Here is a 20,277-nt window from a genome sequence, read left to right as displayed (position 1 = left end):
TGAATAAAAGTTTCACAGTATTTTATTCTCGTTTTTTCTGATGAAGTGCTCCAAAGTTTTTTGTTGTTTTATAAATATTAGGTTTCCGTGGTTTTACTGTTAATAATCTTAGGAATCTAAAGCAGTCAACATAGTTTTTTAATATGACAGATAAAACAGAAAGATCTTGCAGGGAGACTGCCTCTGTAAAATAAAGATAGCAAAAGAAAAAAATAGAAACAAGGCAAAAACAAAGAAAAACCTCATGCAAGTAAAAACAGAAGCTAGCAATTCTACAAGTATCTGAGCACAGTGAGATACCATAAGGAAAAGATACTAATTTAGATTTCCTTGGCCTACCTGACAGAGATAGCCAAATTTTACTAAGGCATACAAATAACTGACTGTTCTAAATAATCAGAAGCACAGAGCATGCTCCAGGTTAAAGCCAAATTCATGCTGTTTTCATTTTTCCTGAGGAAGCTGTCCTTGGTTCATGAGCCCCATCTGCAGACCTCTTTTGGAAAACTTTCACGTCTCCCCTGCCTTCAAAATATACTGTTTGTAAGATACTTTTCTGCCGTGGCTTCATTTTCTTTGTCAATTATTTTAGTTTTGCCCAATAGTGTAGGAGGGTCTAATTCTTCTGGGCACTGGGCCCATCTCTTTCAAATCCCTGTGTAGAGTTCCACATGCAATTTGCAGAGATGGGCCTTTTAAACAATCAAAAAATTCCAGTAGGAAGCATATTAATTATAGGATTTCTATTTAAAGTTGGCTGTGCTATGAGAACTCAGTAACACAATAATTGTTTGCACCACTGTTTCTTTAAAGGAATGTAATGCTGAGATTGTGAAGGAAGATTTGTCCAATCATCTAACTGGATGACTGCTTATGGTTGGATGGCAAGCAATTATTTTGGGTGTGTGCACATTCATATGTATGAATACACATATTTCCAAACAGAAAGCTAGTTAGAAGAGATTTTCAATTCTATATTTCAAATTCAACACTAATTTATTCATTCTATACAACCATTATACTCTATAATAAACTAAAAACTATCAGAAATTTGGGAACAGAACTGTTACAACATAAACTTCCTTCTTACGGCATTAAGAGGACAATACCCACAAGCAATCAAGAAATCCTAATCACAAGATAAGCACAGTACAAACTGCAGTAAGCCCATTGAAGAGAGACAGAGCAGGCAAGACACAGGAACTTGAAACAAGGAGAAATGCAAAAAGGAAAGAAGGTAGTATCTCATTTTACAACTATTTTTTACTCTTTACAAAAAAATACACTGATTGTGTGCTTTGCACTGCAAACAATACCTTAACCTGGCACCAACAAAAGCATTTCAAATGAAAACATTCCAAACTCAGAAAAATCTTCCCGTATCAGCAAAGTCATTTTCCCATAAGACAGAAACATTTCTCAAAGCTATAGTTAACTGTACTGGGTTATGTGGTTGAAATGCCAAATGGATATGAGGTCGAGAGAGTGATGTCTCTAATTTATTGTCTGGATAATAACCATGAGGAATAATTAAACAAAACAGAACAACCTCCCTCCAGCCGGCACCCAACAACAAAAACATCATCATCAAATTTCAGAGGATCCTTATTTCTTTTTAATTATTTATTATTTTTATGTGCATAAGTGTACTGTCTACATGTATGTAAGTGCACCTGTGTTGTACAGAGTCCCCGGAGGACAGACAAGGGTGTCGGATCCCCTGGAACTGGAGTTACACACGGTTGTCAGCTGCCATATGGGTGCTGGGGATCAAACCTGGGTCCTCTGCAAGAGGAGAACGTGCTCTTAACCACTGAGCCATCTCTTCAAGCCAGGATCCTTATTTCTTATATTCATTAATAATTAGCATTCATTAGGTTCAAAACTTAGGTGAAATTTTGCTTGACTTTTTGTTTTTATTTTAATGAGTGAGGGTCTTCATTTTATAGTCCAGGCTGGACTGGACAGAATTCACTATGTTGCCCAGGCTGGCCTGGAGCTTATTTTATGATTCTCCAGCCCTCAGCCTCCTGAGTGCTGGGATTATAGACATGAGCCACTATACCCAACTACAGAGAGAATTTCATGTAGTAGCATTACATGCTCCTACCAAAACAAAACAAAGCAAAACAAAACAAAAACACCAGAGACCATTCCATTGAGAAATGAGAGCCAGCCCAGGGCTGCGGATGATTTTAAGGAGCACGTGGTCCACCTCAATGCTCTAACACTTAGCAAATGACTCTCAAGACTTGCAAATCATCAGAGCATTCACAAAGTATAATCCCAACAAGATTAGGCTCATTCCTTTTATAACTCCAAAATCCAACATCCAAAATTCAGTGAACTTACTTTTCCAGGTGTACAGTAACCAATGGGAAGCTTATGTTGGTGGTTGGTTTTGCTAATCCTAGAGTCACGATGGCTTCATGCAACTGTTTTACTGTTTCAGTTTCACCTCTTAAAGCTTCGCCATTTAGAATGTGGAAAAAGGACAAGACTGTTGCATCTTTGATAAGAACATCCTTCTCTTTCATCTCCTTTAGGATGTTAATAGCATCTACAATGAAGTAACACAAAAGACCCTTAGGTAATTTCATGTAGGGAAAACAAACTGCTATTAAAACAGCATTTCAAGCCCAGCAGGAATGTAAATTCTAGTGTATAATGCCGATTTCAAGTTAATTACTACTTGCATTTCTAAACGAGACTACAATTATAAATCCACAATAGCATGGTTTTTATCATTTCCCTGCAACTTTGACTACAAATTATAGATAGGGACTGTGTGCCCACTTTGCACCACATAACCCTGTACGGTCTGCCCTATAGCTGTAAGATCCTCCTAAATGGATGCTTTTATCATTCAGAGCTAACATCTGCTAAATCACACCATTGTTTCTTCAGCAGATGGCTTGTCAGGAGGCCAGATAATAAAGATGTGTTTACACTGTATATACAGGCAGACTAATGGTCTGATACCGATAGGGCCTGTTTGCTATGTCGATACTAATTAGCCAAGCAGAGCCAATGAAAGCTTTCCAAAAGACTGCATGTTAATACATTAGATTCATTAAGCTTCATTAGGAAGGCAGAAACAAACATTTCAGGATATGGAATAAGTACATTTTTGTAATGTTGTTTTAAATTATTACACAGAAAAAAAATGTTTGACCACTTTGCAAAAAGTGATTTTTAAAAAGCAGGCTAATCTTTAAAGAGTTCTCTGTGTTAGAAAGGTTCCCCAGAACAAATTCCAATGTTTAAATCAGGTAATTTTCCTATAAATTTTTTCCCTATGTCTTTTCTAAAAATCAAAGAAAAAAGGAAAACTACAGATGAAATTTTAACATAAAGCTAAATCAAAACATTAAGAAACATGCAATAGTAAAAGAGCAAGTGCAATTAATTATACTAGGTTCAGCACTACGTCATCAACAGGGAGATTATAGTATGCAAATCAGCCATAGGATCATCTTTACTTTTCTCATAAACGTAAATAAAAACTCCTAACTAAAATATGTTTTATGAATGTTACTAAAAGTTAAGACAAAACTGCAAAATTCATAATCTTATATATCAGGTTATGTTTATAGGTTTTAGGTTCAGCCTTCAGATCTTTTTAAGTAAAAACAAAGCCATTAGTGCAAGCACATAAGCAAATTGTGCCATAAGTCATGATCTTCAAACTCAATCCACACAGCAATGCTAATAAAAACTAGATGCAGAAATGCAAAAGGCACTGAGCTGTGCAAATGTAAATGACAAGCTTGCCAATCCATTAAAACTAATGGCCTGCACTGTCCATGCAGCTCTGGTTGGATTCACATGCAAATTTGTATGCAAAGTGTTCAAGCACTTTGCAGGACATGATATACCATTAATATCAATTCATGTGTTATTCCAGTGGCAAGTACTGCATCCCATCTTTCCTTTCTGTCCTAAGGCTTACCTTGCAGCCTGCCATGCTTTCCCAATACTTTTACAAGGCCTACGTACTTGGCAGTGTCAAGGACAGCAGAAGGATCTAAGCGGTCACTATAAAATAAAGTCAGTTATGTTGATTAATTTAAAAAAGGACAATAATATTCATGTTAATTACTTTCCAAAAGCTCATCAAAAGGTATGGATTATCAGAGACAACTGGTCTCTGCACTTAACACTTTTAAAGCCATGTATCAATTCACATATAATAATATCCACATGATTGAAGTAAAAATGTAGTACTACAAACATATGACATTATACTGTCTACAAATACTAAGGAGGAAATGCTTTGGCTTACAGTCCTTTACGTGATTCTAGCCTTTACCGCTCAATACTCAAATACTCAAAATCACTTATTTTCATCTTATAAATCTACTAGCAAGGGAAACTGAAGATCCTTGAGAACTGGACAGGATTTTGTCTATTATATTTATGCAGAGAAATATCAAAGAGAATAAAGCAATTATCATCACCACTACTTCCACATGCTGTTGCATAATCAATGGAGAAAAAAACTTTAGCTTTGAGAACTAGAATGTCTTACCAAACTGAAAAGACACCTTACTGAAAACAAGATATAATTAACTGAAGAGCATTATGAAACCTTAACACTGACAACAAAAGAATTTCGAAAAATATGTACAACAGTCATATTCAGTCTAGGCACCCATCAAGGACTGTGCTTCTGCATAAAGGCTGATGTCCTGTTTCGGTGTACAGTACTTACAATTCTTGTTTCAAGTTCAATGCATCTTCTGCATTATCATGCCGACAGCACAAATGTATTAAAGCTGCATAGCCACCAATAACCATGTCCGATTCATATTTTGCTTTCACCTCAAGGGCCTTTTCCATATTCTAGAATAAAAGAATTTGTTGAAAAAGAAAAAACTGATCTAAAGGTAAAATTTTTAGGGTTTTTGTTGTAGTATTTTGAGTTTGAGAAAAGTTAAGCATACTAAATGATTTCATGGTTTTTTTTTTTATTATTTTTATTTTATGTGTATGTGTGTATTGCCTACATATAGGTAAGTGCACCCATGTCGTGCAATGCCCACGGAGGTCAGAAGAGGCTGTCGAATCCCCTGGAACTAGAGTTACAGACAGTTGTTAGCTGCCATGCGGGTGCTGGGATTCAAACCCAGGTCTTCTGCAAGAACAACCAGTGTTCTTAACCACTGCGCCATCTCTCCAGCCTGATTTGATGTTCTTAACCCTACCCCTGGGTACTTTTATTCACTTCTTAAAAAGATGACAGGCCAAGGTATATAATACAGGGTTTGAACAATTTCTTCTTTTTGATGAAAAATAGTCTATTAATTATCAACACTGATGTTTTAGCTTTTGCACTTTTTTTTAAAGACTTCTATGTCTGCCCTAACAGTCTCATTTCCAGATGCAGAAATATGTGTAACTAAAATGTTCCTCAGTATAGTTTAGTATTCATGTCAAGAAATCTGCTTCAGAATGTAACAGTACAATGTCATAATCTCAAAGTTAGTTATGGTGTTTTTCTTCCCCTAAAACCACAGGCTTATGACCAAATCATACTGAACCAGAAACTGAAAAAGGTCCTATGATACTCCAGAAACTGCAGACACATCCTAAAATGAATGTAAAGTACAGCTGGATGCCTGGTAAAAAAAGGAAAAGAGATCCTTTATCTCAGAAAGAGCTTTTTTTCCAGTAGGAAAATGGAATTTCAATCCCTGCATTAACAACCTAGCTATATTTGACTTGCAAATGACTACTGCATGTATCAGTTGCTTGACAATCTAGATATAAGAGACCGGAGCCATGGCTTGAAAGGACATTTGGCATGTATGATAAACCTATCACGGCTGTTACTATCATTCACTTTGCAGATTATTGTAAACAAACTACAGCAATCCGAAAACATGCCATTCAAGGTGTAGCTGAAATTAGTTAACCTTTCATTTAATTGCACTGTTCTCAAGCATGACACATAATAAATTGTAAAAATCATTAAATGTTAAATTTGATTTTGCTGACTGTAATCTATATACAGTATTTTACCAGAACAGCCTATTTGAAATATTTTTTTAAATGTTACCTCTTCTGAACAAAGCAGTAGGATGAGTTGTTTTAGGACATCTCCTATTGGTTGGTTTCCAACTTTGAGTTTTTCAAGTGTTGATTCCAAATCAGATGAAGTAAGCTGTGGAGTCTACAGAAATGGAAAAAGAAAAAAAAATTTACTACAGAAAGAAATACAACCCTAGTTACTCTTCTCTTTAAACTGACTTTCTTAAATGTCAAAAATATTGTTAGGGAAATGAACCTTGGGATCCACAGATGGAAAGGACCCCAGTGGTTTATGACCCAAGATTATATACAATTATCCTAGATCTGCTAGTTCTTCTGAGATGGGGAACAGGTTTTACCAACTTGGAGGCATGTAAAATGATTTTACAAGGATACCACCTCGATTCTCATTAGATGCAGTTATTATCACATGTAGACACCATTTTAAAAAAACTACTCACTTTTCGAGAATCTATCTTCTCTGTGTCAACCAGAACCTTAACATCCTAAAATTGGGATTTAAATTAGTAGAGAATTAGAAAACACGGGGAAAATCTCTTAGTAAATGTCAAAGGCAAACTTTAAAAGTCCCACCTCATTTTTTTTTTTTTTTTGAGACAGGGTCTCCCTGTAGCCCCAGCTGTCCAGCTGTCCTGGAACTCACTATGTAGACCAGGCTAGCTTTGAACTCACAGAGATCTGTCTGCCTCCCGAGTGCTGGGACTAAAGGTGTACGCCACCACGCTCGGCTTCCCACCTCATTTTAAAAAAATATATTTTATTTATTATTTTTATTTAATGTGTATGCGTGTATTGCCTGCATGTAGGTAAGTGCACCTGTGTCATGCAATACCCGCGGAAGACAGAAGAAGCTGTCAGAGAAGCTGTCGGATCCGCTGGAACTGGAGTTACAGACAGTTGTTAGCTGCCATATGGGTTGCTGGGATTTGAACCTGGGTCTTCTTCAAGAACAGTCAGTGTTCTTAACTGCTGAGCCATCTTTCCAGGCCCATCCCACCTCATTTTAAGGCTCTCTACTTTTCTACTTTTTCTTTTTTTTTTTTGGTCTTTTTGAGACAGGGTCTAACTGCAGCCACAGCTGGCCTGGATTCCCCATGAAGACCAGGCTGGCCTCAAACATGCAGAGATCCACCTGCCTCTACATGTGCCACCATGCCCGGTAACCTTTCTAAAATTTTACAGAAATTCTGTTCATACTTTATTAACCATTGCAATTAACGGTTTAAATGTTTCCTTTAATATGTAAATAGTTTTAACCGACAATCAATGAAAAGCTGTATTTATATTCATGATTGTTACTGAAATTTTAAAAATTTGGCCCAAACACTGAACTTCAACAAGCATTTTATAAAGTTGATTACACTCACACACCTTAATCAATTCAGGAACATGGTAGCCCTCCAGCAGATTACGAATGCCTCTGAAGATGTTTTCAGAAACTTTAATATTCTGTGTGAAGGAAGGGATTAGGGTAGGGGGAGAAAATCTGAGTTTTAGACAACTAAACTGAAATTTGTCTAACAGAAATTATCTCAGACATAATTTAAGTCTCCAACTCCTGCATGTCATTGAGAAGTGGTCCCGCTGTACTTAAAAGCAGCAATTTCAAATCTAATAGATACATGTCAGGCAGGACAGACATTATATAGCAAAAAATGAAATGGTACCATCTTCTTCAGCTGATGGAAGTATTGTCTCAAATGCTCCTCCTTGGCCTGTACCTCTGAGTCACTCATGCTGTCAATCAAGTTATAAAGAAAATAGCCAACAGCTTCTGTGGAAAAAAAAAAAAAAAACAAGAGAAAGCATTCCACTAAAATTACTGAGACTGTCATGTTATCAAGATTAATTTATAAGAAATCATTTTGGTGTGAGATGTCAGCCTGATGAGAGGCTCTGCAACGGCAACAATGATCACTGAGGCATGGAGATTATGTGGTTTGGGAGCACATAGCTAGCTGCTGAGTGAAAGGAATATTAATTATTTTCAGACCGAGTGACAGCTTTTCAGTACTGCATCTTACTTCAATCTATTTTCCCACCACTCTGTGACAGAAGTGGTCCTGCCCAAGGCCTTACCCTTCTCCTGTCCACAGCACAAGTACTGAGAATAAATAAATATCTTCACATATTTCTATACTAATTTTTTTGTGGACAATATTTAAGTAAACACATAAAATTAGAAAGGATTGATAAATACCGAGTATAGAAAGTGAAAATAATGTTAATAAGCAGATATAGTAATCCCATGGAGAGCTGCCTATTAGCCAATGAAAAACCAAGATTAACAAATATGTTTTGTAACAACAGTAATTTTCTTATTCATTCAAGCATAAAATGCATAAGGCCATGTGTTAATGCTTAGGAGATTTGGACTTCAGAAAGGCACCTTCTTATTAAAAAAAAAAAACCAAAAAACAAAAACAAAATCTATATAGTCCACATATAACAAATGAAGGTCATTAAATGTCCAAATCATGTCTTTTAGGTAATAAATTATATTTAAGTGAAAAATCTACAAGACCTTTTCCTACTTTATTTTTCAAGTTAATCATACCTGCAAAACACTAAAATCGTCACAACACAAGACTCACTGACTTTTCAGCCTGTCTCCACAGATGCTATTAGAAGCACTGCCTAGATACCTGAAAAGAAAGTCTCACAATGCTCTCTCTAAAGCCAATTATAATAAAACCATCCACCTTAGAAATCGCTAAGTGTTGTCATTATTGATAGAAAGATTATTATAACCAAATGTGTTTAAATTTCACTTTCAAAAAGAAACTGTTCACTGTTGTAATCCTTCTAGCCCATCATTACAAAGAAGAATGGATTTGTGAGTAAGTTACAATCATCGAAATTGAAACACTACCCGTTGGTCCTGGAGGCTCCTGGCAATAACGTCCATCCTTGTACAACAATTCTGTTATCTGGTAAGACAGAAAATTCATGCATTGCAGCAAGAGAAGCAAACAAGAACAAATACAAACTGAAATTGAATTCTTGAAATAATAAAACCTCTCCCCAGCAAGGCATTATTCTATCACATTAATCCAATACCACCCTACCTACTAAGGAGATCACTTTGCTTTTAGATAATAGGTTTGTCTTCTAAAAAGAAAAACAAACTCATGGTGAAGGAAAACTACAGTGTTCTATGAATTACAAAGAGTCTCTAAAGTGATCTGTTTAAACTTAAACATTTAAAATTTAAAATTAATTCTTGTAGTGAGAAAATCACTTATAGTGATTGTGAGCCAATATTTTTCATCACACTGTTTATAATCTTATACTGAAATTAGGTCATTGCTATACTTTAAAATGAAATTTTAGAGGAAAATAAATCACTAAAATGTGTTGGACCAGTAAACAGTTTGTACTTTTTGGTTTTCAGTAACAGCTTCCCATTTGTTTAAATGTCTGTAAAATAGGGGTCAAAAATTCTTGTATGTTTGGATTCACAGATTCTTATCAATAGAATGCATAAACATTAAAAGATATAGACATTTATTTCTCAGGATTAATTTTCTCATGAGTTTTTAGTTAAAAGATCCAAATATGTATTTTATGTTTACAATTAACATACAATCTTTAATACTGACTTCTAACATCAGTATGTGACTCTGTATCCTCAGGCTGAAGACAGAGCAGAAACATTTTGCTTGTCCAAAATGGTAGGGGCTGAGAGTTCTGGATTACTTGATGTGCAGTCTGCATCTCAGTCCTTGTTCTTTTTAAAACAATGCCTGACATATCTAGTACATGAACACAAACTGCCATTATTCTACTGCCATTCATTTGCTGAGGTGGAAAACTGGGCAAAACTGATCATATGCCACCATGAAAATTATGCTTCATTTAATGGCAATTCAAAGGGTAGATAAAAGCAAGAATTATTCAAAAGAAAAACCAAAGAGTCCTCTTCCATGAACTGTCTTTTTTTCCGGTCTTTTTGAGACAGGATCTCCCTGTAGCCCCAGCTGTCCTAGAACTCGCTATGTAGACCAGGCGGCCTCGAACTCACAGAGATCCGCCTGCCTCTGCCTCCCAAATGCTGGGATTAATGGCATGCGCCACCATGCCTGGAGCAACATACCACACAAAGAAGATAGTCAATTCTACCAGAAACTGTAGTCACACATAGGATGTAAGAGAGTTGTAGCATTCAATGATAAATTTCACAGACATATTTAATGAATAAACCAGTGAAACTATCTCTGGTCAAATAATTATTTCTATACATAACCCAACTATACATTTGAATTAAGTGTATAGTTTGAATGGCAATTTAAGTAATGTTAGATAGAAAATTATATGAAATTTAGATTTAAAAAATACTTTAGCCTCGGAATGCAGCTCAGTGTATAGCATTTGCCAAGCAGGGGGAAGGTCCTGGGTCCAACCGCCAGAACTACAAACAGAACAAAACTCAACAAATTTAAAGTGGGATTTTCAGTTAACAGTGTGCATCTGATCTTATTAGGCTGAAAATCTTTGATGCCACCATCATGATTGTTCTTCCTGCACAAAATCAGTCGACTTCTTCCAAAGGTAGCAGTTTTAAGTTGGTCTACATACCATCTATATATAGAAATACACATAAACAAATATACATGTGTGCATCAAGAAAACTGGAGTAGGGATATAGCACTCACTTAGCATATGGAGTGAGGCCCTAGGTTCAAGTCCTAGTACCACAAAGAAAGTTAATTATTCAGCCTGTGAGATCAAATGTCACTACAATAACTATAATAGTTTTGTTTTGAAAACTTAGGAAGAATTTAAGATTAAGTCAAAGACCACTTGAGTGACAATTTTCCCGCTGTTTTAGATCTACCATTTCAAGATTCTAGATCTACTAATTTGTAATAGTACATCATAAATGTGTGACACTATTAAATAAAGACTTTCTTACATGGATCATAATATGATTTACATTATTAGAAACACTTACCTTACTCAAGATCTACATTTTAGATCTACCATTTCAAGATTCTAGATCTACTAATTTGTAATAGTACATCATAAATGTGTGACACTATTAAATAAAGACTTTCTTACATGGATCATAATATGATTTACATTATTAGAAACACTTACCTTACTCCAAAGATCTACATTCATAGACCTGCAGAGGGCAGCAAAGGATTAAAAATAAGCTCAGAGGTTTAAAACACGTTTTAAATTAAAATGTACCAGCAATTATACCACATATGTGCAGATCAAAGCCTTTATATGAACAAGTAAATAAATACTAGCAAAACCAAATTAAACTATTAGGACAAAGTAATTCAGAAAGCCACTTTTAAAATTTCAAAATAAAGTTTGGTTTGGCTAGGGACCATTAGAGCCACCTTTGAATGTTAAGAGTCCAAATTTAAGGGAACAGGGTTATTTGCATTGCTTCCAACTAACGGGGAAAAGAGTAACTAATACTGGAAAAATGGAATACTTTGAGTGGGTGATAAACACACACACAGACACACAGAATACTCATGATCAGACTGATAAGGGCCCACCAAACGCCTAGTACAATGAATTACAAACAAGGAAAGAAGTATGTAAGGTTGCTCTCGGGGGCGGGGGGATGATCAGAACATTAATGGTATAGGAGTCTTTCTAGATTCCAGAAGATTCTAGAAACTTCTAGATCACTAATAATAAAGCAAATATTCCTCAAATTTCCAGAGATAAGAATAAAATCATGTAAGTTGCTTCACTAGAAACAGGTAAAGGGAAGATGTTACAGACGTCTAGAAGAAATTCTACAGGATCAGAATGGCTTAGGCCTTTCAACAACCCTCAAGGAAGATTCAGTAGAACAATGAATGCCCTCAAAATCCTAAAGGCAAGTGATTTCCAACCGTAGGCAAATTATCAATCACAGCTGATGCTAGAATGCAGACACTAAAAATCTCAAAAAAAATGTACCATATGCTTGCTTTTCTCAAAAAGGCACTAAAGAGTGTGCCCTCTACTAAAACAGGAGAGTAAACAAAATAAAAGTATCAGATACAGAAAACTGAAGATTCAACTCAGATTAAAAGATCAATGAAAACCTTCTGGATGAAAGGGAAGAAGCCAGGAAAGCAGGCAGATAACCAGCCTAGACTGCAGACCACCAGCACCCACATGCCCATTACCATAGCCTTCTTTAATTCTTCTTTGTTTAAAAGACAGGTTCTCACTATGTATCCCTGGATGGCCTAGAATTCCCTATGTAGAACAGGCTGGCCTTTAATGCACAGAGATCTGTCTGCCTCTGCTTCTAGAATTCTGGGCTTACAGGGGGCGCCACCACACTCAGCTATCATAGCCTTTTAACCTAAGGTACTGATGTATCTCCATTATGTGTTTGATCAGGTAATGGTGGAATACTTCCTTCCCTCTTCATGCCCTGCACTTGAACTAGGTGACAGCATTCATTTCACCCATGGTGAGCTTACATATAGAATGCATGGGTATCTGTTATTTTTCCAGATGCCTAGTATTTGGTCACAGACTCCTCAGGACTTAACCATGACCTTTCCACTGACTTCTCTGGAAGGGGCTTTCATAAGCTTTTAGAAAACTGAAGCCTGCCCAATCCAGACTATACAGATGAGGTTCTCCTGTGAGACTTGATACAACGACACTTGCTGCTTTGTCCTCATGGCCAGGTTCTGTTTACTCAGTCTTTCAAAATTAGTTATATACTGCTTGAGAATAAAAGTGGCACCATTATAGGGAAAAGCAAGTGAAGGATGATGTTTAAGTCAGCACAGTAGGCACCTTTGGAAGGCAATATGGGAGCAAGGAGGGACACATAGAGGCTCCTAAGGCACTACTGGAATTCCACTGCCTACACTCAATGGGTAACTGCTCTGAGCTTGTTTTATACATTATTCAAGTCTGTGAATGTACAATCAAAAAGTAAAACAGGCCGGGTATGGTGGCCCACGCCTTTAGTCCCAGCACTCCAGCACTCGAGGCAGAGGCAGGCAGATAGATCTCTGTGCGTTCAAGGCCAGCCTGGTCTATGTAGCAAGCTCCGGGCCAGCTGGGACTACAGGGAAACCCTGTCTCAAAAAGACCAAAAACAAAAACAAACAAACAAACAAAAAGTAAAACAAATTTTCCAAGGCCTCACAACTAATGAAATACTGGAACCAATCTGAACACAGGTAGTCTGGCTATGAGCCTTGGCATCTGCTACTTGATATATTAATAAATTAATTCTTACTTCTGCTTTGCTCACAACCGAAAGAAGTTTGTGAGCAAGTAGAATTTGAAAAAGGCTATGGTTTTCTCTACACCTTTCTTAATTTAAGCCTATTTTAAGAATGGATTTGTTTGAAGAACATGTTTGAAAATGCATTAATACCATTTCTGTTGAGGGCTGAGTTCAGCTTTTAAGCAAACCTTTTCTGAGATAATGGAATTTGGGGGGAAAAGAATCATAACAGAACATTAACATTTTAGATCTGCTAAAGACAAAGGAATCTAAAATGCCTGGGCAACAATGACAGCTCTTCCGTGAGTTCTACCCAGTAATACTGACATTTCTCAAATAGCTCCTAGGAGAGAATGTTTGCAAGACTATCTTTTTGGTTTGGGGGTGCTTTTTTTTTTTTTGAGACAGAGGCTCACTCTGTATCAAGCTGGCATAGAACTCATGGCAATCCTCCTGCTTCAGCCTTCCCGATTGCTGGGAACACTTGATGTGAGCCACCATACCTGGCTTACAAATAATCCCTTCAGAACATTCCTGCACTACTTTAGGAACCCTTTTCATAGCACTGACAAACATCACAGACACTTAAGACATTCTCCTTTCCTCTGTGTTACAGAAAGCAAGGACACTGAAATACTCACCTTTCATGGACACAGGCAAGGAAAAACATAAATGGAGAGTCCTGACTTAGGTGAATTTTATAGACGTTTGAGGTCTTCACCACACAAAATAATTTTTTTTAAATCCTAAAAATATATTTTAAAAATTCTAAGGATATTTAATGTTTTTTTCCCCAAATTCTAAACTGAACATCTCTTTCTTTAGACTTCTGTCCTCTACATCTCTGTAGCTTGTAATACTACTACAATTTTTTTTCCTTAAAACTTCCTCCTAGGCTTACAGATTCTACTAATTGCCACTTTACCTCTTCACTTTTCTGCACTTCTGCAAAGTAATATACAGGAGCTATGAAAATAGACTACATACCTTTTAAGCAGTAGTCTGTTTAGACTCTAGCCATCAAGAAAAATCTATCCACAGAAATAGAAACAGAAACACACACACACACACAGACATACACACACACACACGGTAATTAATACAGCACTTTGATTCTTAGTAGTGTAAAACTTTATAGCAATTTGAGTCCATCATTAGGGAAATGACTAAACAATTCTATATACTCCTACTATGCAAAGAAAAACAACAGAGACGGCATAGATTTTTATCTAACTATTTATTTTTTGTGTATATCCACCACATATGTGGAGACCAGAGGGCATTTAGGGAGTAGGTTCTCTCTTTTGAGGCAAGATCTCTCATTTCTGCCACTAACCTATACACTCCAGGTTAGGCTGGTCTACAAGTTTCCAGTTAATTCTCTGGACTTACCACCCCAATGTTTTTTCAAAAAATTTTTATTTATCATTTTTATTTTATGTGTATATTACCTGCATGTATGTAAGTGCACCCATGTCATGCAAAGCCCACATAGGCCAGAAGAGAGCACAGGATCCCCTGGTACTGGAGTTATAGGTGGTTGCTAGCTGCCATGTGGGTACTGGGAATCAAACACAAGTCCTCTGCAAGAACAGCCAGTGCTCCTAATGGCTGAGCCATCTCTCTAGCCCCTCAGCTTCCCATCTTGCAATACTACCGCCTTACATTTATGTATCACTGCATCCCACTTTTTACATGCATTTCAGATTTGAATTCAAATGTTGTCAGGCTTGCATGGCAAGTGCTTTTAATCTCCTAAGCCATCTCCACGCTCCAGGTGTTGTGTTTTTAGAGCACAGGTTTTTATTGAGGGAGGGGAATTACTTCATGAATCCTATAATAGTCACAATTTTGTAAGATGCAACTTTTGTGAAGGAAGATGAACCTGACCTTCGATAAATTCTCAAAGGAGGGTTGGCTTGATGGCTCAGCAAGTAAAGGTGCTTGCTGCCAAGCCTAATGACTTGAATTGACTTGAATTTGATCCTTAGAGCCCTCATAATGGAGAAAACAGACTCCTACAAGTTGTCCTCTGACATTCACACATGCACACGTAAAATAAAAATATAGCACTATAACAGAACCAAGCCAAAAGAATTAAAACTCTAATTCTACACTGCTTCCCTCAGTGCCTTCAGCCACACTCACTGACACTCAAATCCAACTCTAACCTCTACCAAATATTTAACCATTATTTAACATACATGGATATCTCAAAACCAACATACCTGAAAATGATCGTCTTGATGAGTATTTCTCCCCTCGTACCCCCAATTAGGGCCAAGATAGTAAGAATGTACATACATAGCTGGGTGTAGTATGTTAGGATCCTGTTCAAGGACCAGCATTCAGCAGACTCTTGATCTCTACACTTTGGCTATTTATGACCTTTTGTGTTCCTAGCCCTCCACTACTACTAATGAGGAAGCTTCATTACTGAGAACTGAGAGATTCACTAATGTCCTCTTCATTATCCCTATTCGATGTTCCATGAGCCTTAGAAAACCCCAATTTTTAATGAGTTCATATATCATATGGAGCAGAATGACCCAAATGACCAAAAGATACTGCAAGGCTGGGCGTGGTGGCACACGCCTTTAATCCCAGCAATCAGGAGGCAGAGGCAGGCGGATCTCTATGAGTTTGAGGCCAGCCTGGTCTGGTTTCCATAGTGAATCCAGGCCAGCCTATGGCTACAGGGAGACCCTGTCTCAAAAAGATCCCCCGCCAAAAGAATGTACATACATAGAAAATTTGAGAGGTTAAATTAACAGGGCATCATGCTCAATTACAAATCAGAGGAACTGCTGTGAACTATTCAGATGCTGGACAAGGCCAGGGAACAAGTGCCAGAATCCACATAGAGCTCAGAACGGCTCAAATTCAGTGGGAATACTCAAGACTACAGACTGCTCTAGTCCCCACTAACAGAAGCATAAAAGCAAGCACTTGAACTACTCCATATATTTAACTGTCTCAGAACAAATGTTAAGAAACACAGAAAAACAAAAACAAAAGCCACTAGATCCATGAGTATAAAATGTTTGACAGTCAATAAGAAAATAACAACACATCAGCAAAGTGTGCCCCCTATGATCCACAGAGAGGAAAAATAATCCATCCAAACAGACCCAGAAATGACTTTGAAACAGTAGGCAAGGACATCAGAATATCCTCTCAAATCTCCATATGTTCAAGAAGAAACACAAACATGTTATAGTAGACAGGGAAAAAAACCTTGACTATCTAGAGATGAAAAAGATAATATCTGAGACTAAAACATCCTAAATGTATCTCTGGTCAAGCCTGTATACAGCATATTATCCTACTTTATTCAGAACTAAGGATAATCGCAACAGATGCCACAAAAGCCTAGTCATAAAAAATAGGGGAAAAAAGGCAAATGACTTTCATCAAGAACCTTTTATTATTCTACCTTACAATAACTTGGGTGGCCTAATTTTTCAATTTATCTGCCATATGGGTGCTAGGAATTGAACCCAGGTCCTCAGCAAGAGGAGCCAGTGCTCTTGATCACTGAACAATCTCTCCAGCCTCTTAGCATTTTTTATTAAAATTTGGTTTTTTAAAGATATATTATAGCCGGGTGTGGTGACGCACACCTTTAATCCCAGCACTAGGGAGGTAGAGGCAGGCGGATCTCTGTGAGTTCAAGGCCAGTCTGGTCTGCATAGCGAGTTCCAGGTCAGTGGGGCTATAGGAAGACCGTCTGAAAAAGACCAAAAAAAAAAGGATTATTTTTAAAATTACATGTAATTTTAAGTGTCTATGTGTGGGCATAAGCAGGCGTGCAGGTGCCTACGGAATCCAGAAGAAGGCATCAGATCCCCTGATGCTGGAGTTATAGGTAGTTGTGAGCCACCTGCCCTGTATGCAAGGAACCAAATTCGGGTCCTCTGCAACAGTGTGGTGGTTTAAATGAAAATATCCCCCATAGGCTTCAAGCATTTGGGCATTCTGTCCCCAGTTGGTGTTGATGTTCTGGGTGTTTTAAGAGGTGTGACCTTGCTGTAGGAAGTGAGTCACTGGGGGTGGGCTTTGAGAGTTCTTAAGCCTTCCAGATTTCTAGATGCTCTCTCTGCTCCTGCTCTGGCCATCTCACTATGCCTCCCCGCCATGATGGACTCTAATCCCTTTGGAACCCGAAACTATAAGATCAAATAAATTCTTCTTCCTGTAAGTACCCTTGGTCACAATGTTTTATCACAGCAACAGAAAAGCAACTAATACAAATAGTAAGAACTCTTAACAACTAAGCCATCTTTCCAGTTCCCTACAACTATTATTGTATAGATGTATTATGTGTGAGAGGGTGGGTACGTGTGGGCCAGTGGGCACATGTGGAGGTCAAAAGACAACTTTTGTGGAGTTGGCTCATGCCTTCAACCTTCACAGGGGTTCTGGGGACTGAACTCAGGTCATCAGGCTTGTAAGGCCAATGTTTGTTCCCTCTCACTAGCCCAACCTTTCAGATTTTATCTTTCTTTTTTTCTTTTCAGTGTGTGTGTGGTAGGGGGAGGGAAATCTCTGAACTTCTTTGTGCAAATACATGTGAACATGCAAGAACATGTGTACATGTGTGTGGAGGCCAGAGGCATTATTTTAAGTGTCCTCCTCAATCACTTCTCTACCTTATTTAATTCCCTGAACTAGACTAGCTGGCCAACGAGCTTCAGGGGCCTACATCCACCTGTCTCCACCCCACCCCTTAGCACTAGGGTAACTGCCACCACATCCAGCTTTTAGTTGCTCATGAACCAAACCCAGGTCTCCATGCAGGAGGTAATTTACCCACTGAGCAATCTCCCAAGCCCCCAATTTTATTATCAAAGACCTGTATAGACCATGTTTTTATTCTTTGTCTTTTTTTTATAAGAAATGATCACTGAAAAAGAGTGGAAAGAGAGCTGCACTGACTACAAAAAAGGCAGGGGCCCAGAACCTCCACCTACATGCCGGGTGTGGTGGTGCAAGCCTTTAATCCTAGCTCTTGAGAGGCAGAGGCAGGCGGACCACTGTGAGATCGAGGCCAGACTGGTCTACATAGCAAATTACAGGCCAGCTGAGGATACAGGGAGACCCTGTCTCAAAAAGACCAAACCAAACCAGACCAAAACTTATTTGATCTTTTCTTGCTTACAATGAAAGTTCTGCAAGTGTCAACAGAAAACTCTACCGTTCCTATTGTAAAGCAGTAAAAGATTACTGGGATTAGTATCAGAAATCTTTACCACAATAAAGACAAAAGGAAAGGCAAAATGAGAAACTAACCCCTTTTGCAACAACCAATGCTCAACTGATTTAAAGAAGGCTATCAAGGGGCTGGAGAGATTGCTCAGAGGTTAAGAGCACTGGCTGAGCCAGGTTGGATTCCCAGCATCCACATGGGAGCTATCATCTCTTAACTCCAGTTCCAGGGAAAATCTGAGGCCTTCTTCTGACCTCTGTGGGCACTGCACAACATGGGTGCACTTACATACAATACATTCATACACATAAAAAATAAAAACAATAAATACTTAAAAAAAAAAGATTACCAAATGGCTGCTACAATCAAGAAGTGAAAGATGCTGTGACAGCAGGACAGACACACTGTCAAAAAGTATTACCCCATAGGTTTCTATTAATTACAAAGCAGATGAGGTTCCTTTCTAAGACGGAGACAGACATTGCTACTCTAACTAAGAGTTGAGCTTTGGACCTTGACTGTTTCCCCAAAGGCCTATAGTTTAAAGACTTGGTAGCCAACACGGCACTATTGAGGCGTGATGAAATCTTTTTGAGGACAAGCCATGAGAGGTCCTTAGGCCACTTTGGAGACAGTCCCTTTTGCATCCCATTCATGGCTTTGCTGTACTCACACTTTTACAATGATGCAACATCTTTGCTCCTGGCTCATTCCTTCAAAACCATGAGCTGCAACAAACCTTTCTCTTTAGAAGCTGATTATTTCAATTATTTTGTTTCAGTGACTGAAAGTTTCCACAGCAAATGATGAGACTTAGGGGACAGAATCAGTACTAGACACCTGACACTGTATTCTCTGATTAATACAGTAAGAGGTTCTTGCTTAAAATACATACTCTGAGTTTCATCAGGAGGAAAAAAAAAAAAATCAAACAAATGCAAATTATGAGAGCATTCCACAGGGAACTCTTGACTATTAAAAAAAAAAAGGTCAGTACCATTAAAACAAACTAAAAAGGTTAAGAGAATTGTTCTGGATTTAGATAATAAAGACAAATAGCAATCAAAATGAAATACACAAATTTGAGTCTTCAATGAAAAAGTAAAACAGCCAAAAAAATTTAATTTTTTAACATTTATTTGTGTGTTTGCGTGTATACATATGCATGCTATAGTGTGCTGTGCATGCAATAGTGTGTCTGAAGACAACCTGGGGGAGTCAGTTCTCTCCTACCATGTGGGATCTGGGGATGGAATTCATGCCATCAGGCTTGGCAGTTAAGTATCTTTACTTACTGAACCATCTTGCTGGCCCAAGAAAATTTTTTAAATGGGAACCCCTGAAACATGGACTGTCTGTATCAGCTGGTGATATAGGGGTGACACTGATATTAGAAGTATAAATGATGCCGGGTATGGTGGCACACGCCTTTAGTCCCAGCACAGCACTTGGGAGGCAGAGCCAGCCTGGTCTACCTAGTGAGTTCCAGAACAGCTGGGGCTATGGGGAGACCCTGTCTCAAGAAAAAGGCAAAAAAAAAAAAAAAAAAGTTGGGGGGGGGGCTTGCCTTTAATTTAATTCCAGCACAAGGGAGGCAGAGGCAGGAGGATCTCTGTGAGTTCAAGGCCAGCCTGGTCTACATAGTAACCTCCAGTTCCAGGCTGGCTGGGGCTACAGGGAGACCCTGTCTCAAAAAAATAAAATAAAATAAAACAAGTATAGATGATGACCTTATTCTTAAGGGATATATGCGGAAAAACCCAGTGTTACTATGCCTACAGCTTTAAGTAGGGGGGAGGGG

General features: G+C 38.0%; 1 protein-coding gene across 1 annotated transcript in view; it reads right to left on the bottom strand.

Annotated features, from left to right (window-relative positions):
- Lrpprc (leucine rich pentatricopeptide repeat containing) overlaps window positions 1-20,277 on the bottom strand; it is a 96,838-nt gene that overhangs the window by 38,775 nt on the left and 37,786 nt on the right. The window contains exons 15-23 of the mRNA XM_008823084.3: window positions 11,155-11,182; window positions 8,927-8,984; window positions 7,722-7,828; window positions 7,426-7,503; window positions 6,495-6,539; window positions 6,062-6,175; window positions 4,715-4,845; window positions 3,953-4,038; window positions 2,353-2,560 (exon numbers count right to left, since the gene is read on the bottom strand). Of these exons, the coding sequence (XP_008821306.1) occupies window positions 2,353-2,560; window positions 3,953-4,038; window positions 4,715-4,845; window positions 6,062-6,175; window positions 6,495-6,539; window positions 7,426-7,503; window positions 7,722-7,828; window positions 8,927-8,984; window positions 11,155-11,182 (855 nt within the window). The remainder of the gene's footprint in view (window positions 1-2,352; window positions 2,561-3,952; window positions 4,039-4,714; window positions 4,846-6,061; window positions 6,176-6,494; window positions 6,540-7,425; window positions 7,504-7,721; window positions 7,829-8,926; window positions 8,985-11,154; window positions 11,183-20,277) is intronic.

Source organism: Nannospalax galili, unplaced genomic scaffold (assembly GCF_000622305.1).
Source record: "Nannospalax galili isolate Female #2095 unplaced genomic scaffold, S.galili_v1.0 scaffold286, whole genome shotgun sequence".
Lineage (NCBI taxonomy): Eukaryota > Metazoa > Chordata > Mammalia > Rodentia > Spalacidae > Nannospalax > Nannospalax galili.
Note: the sequence above shows the minus strand (reverse complement) of the source record. Positions and strands in the feature narration are given on the sequence as shown.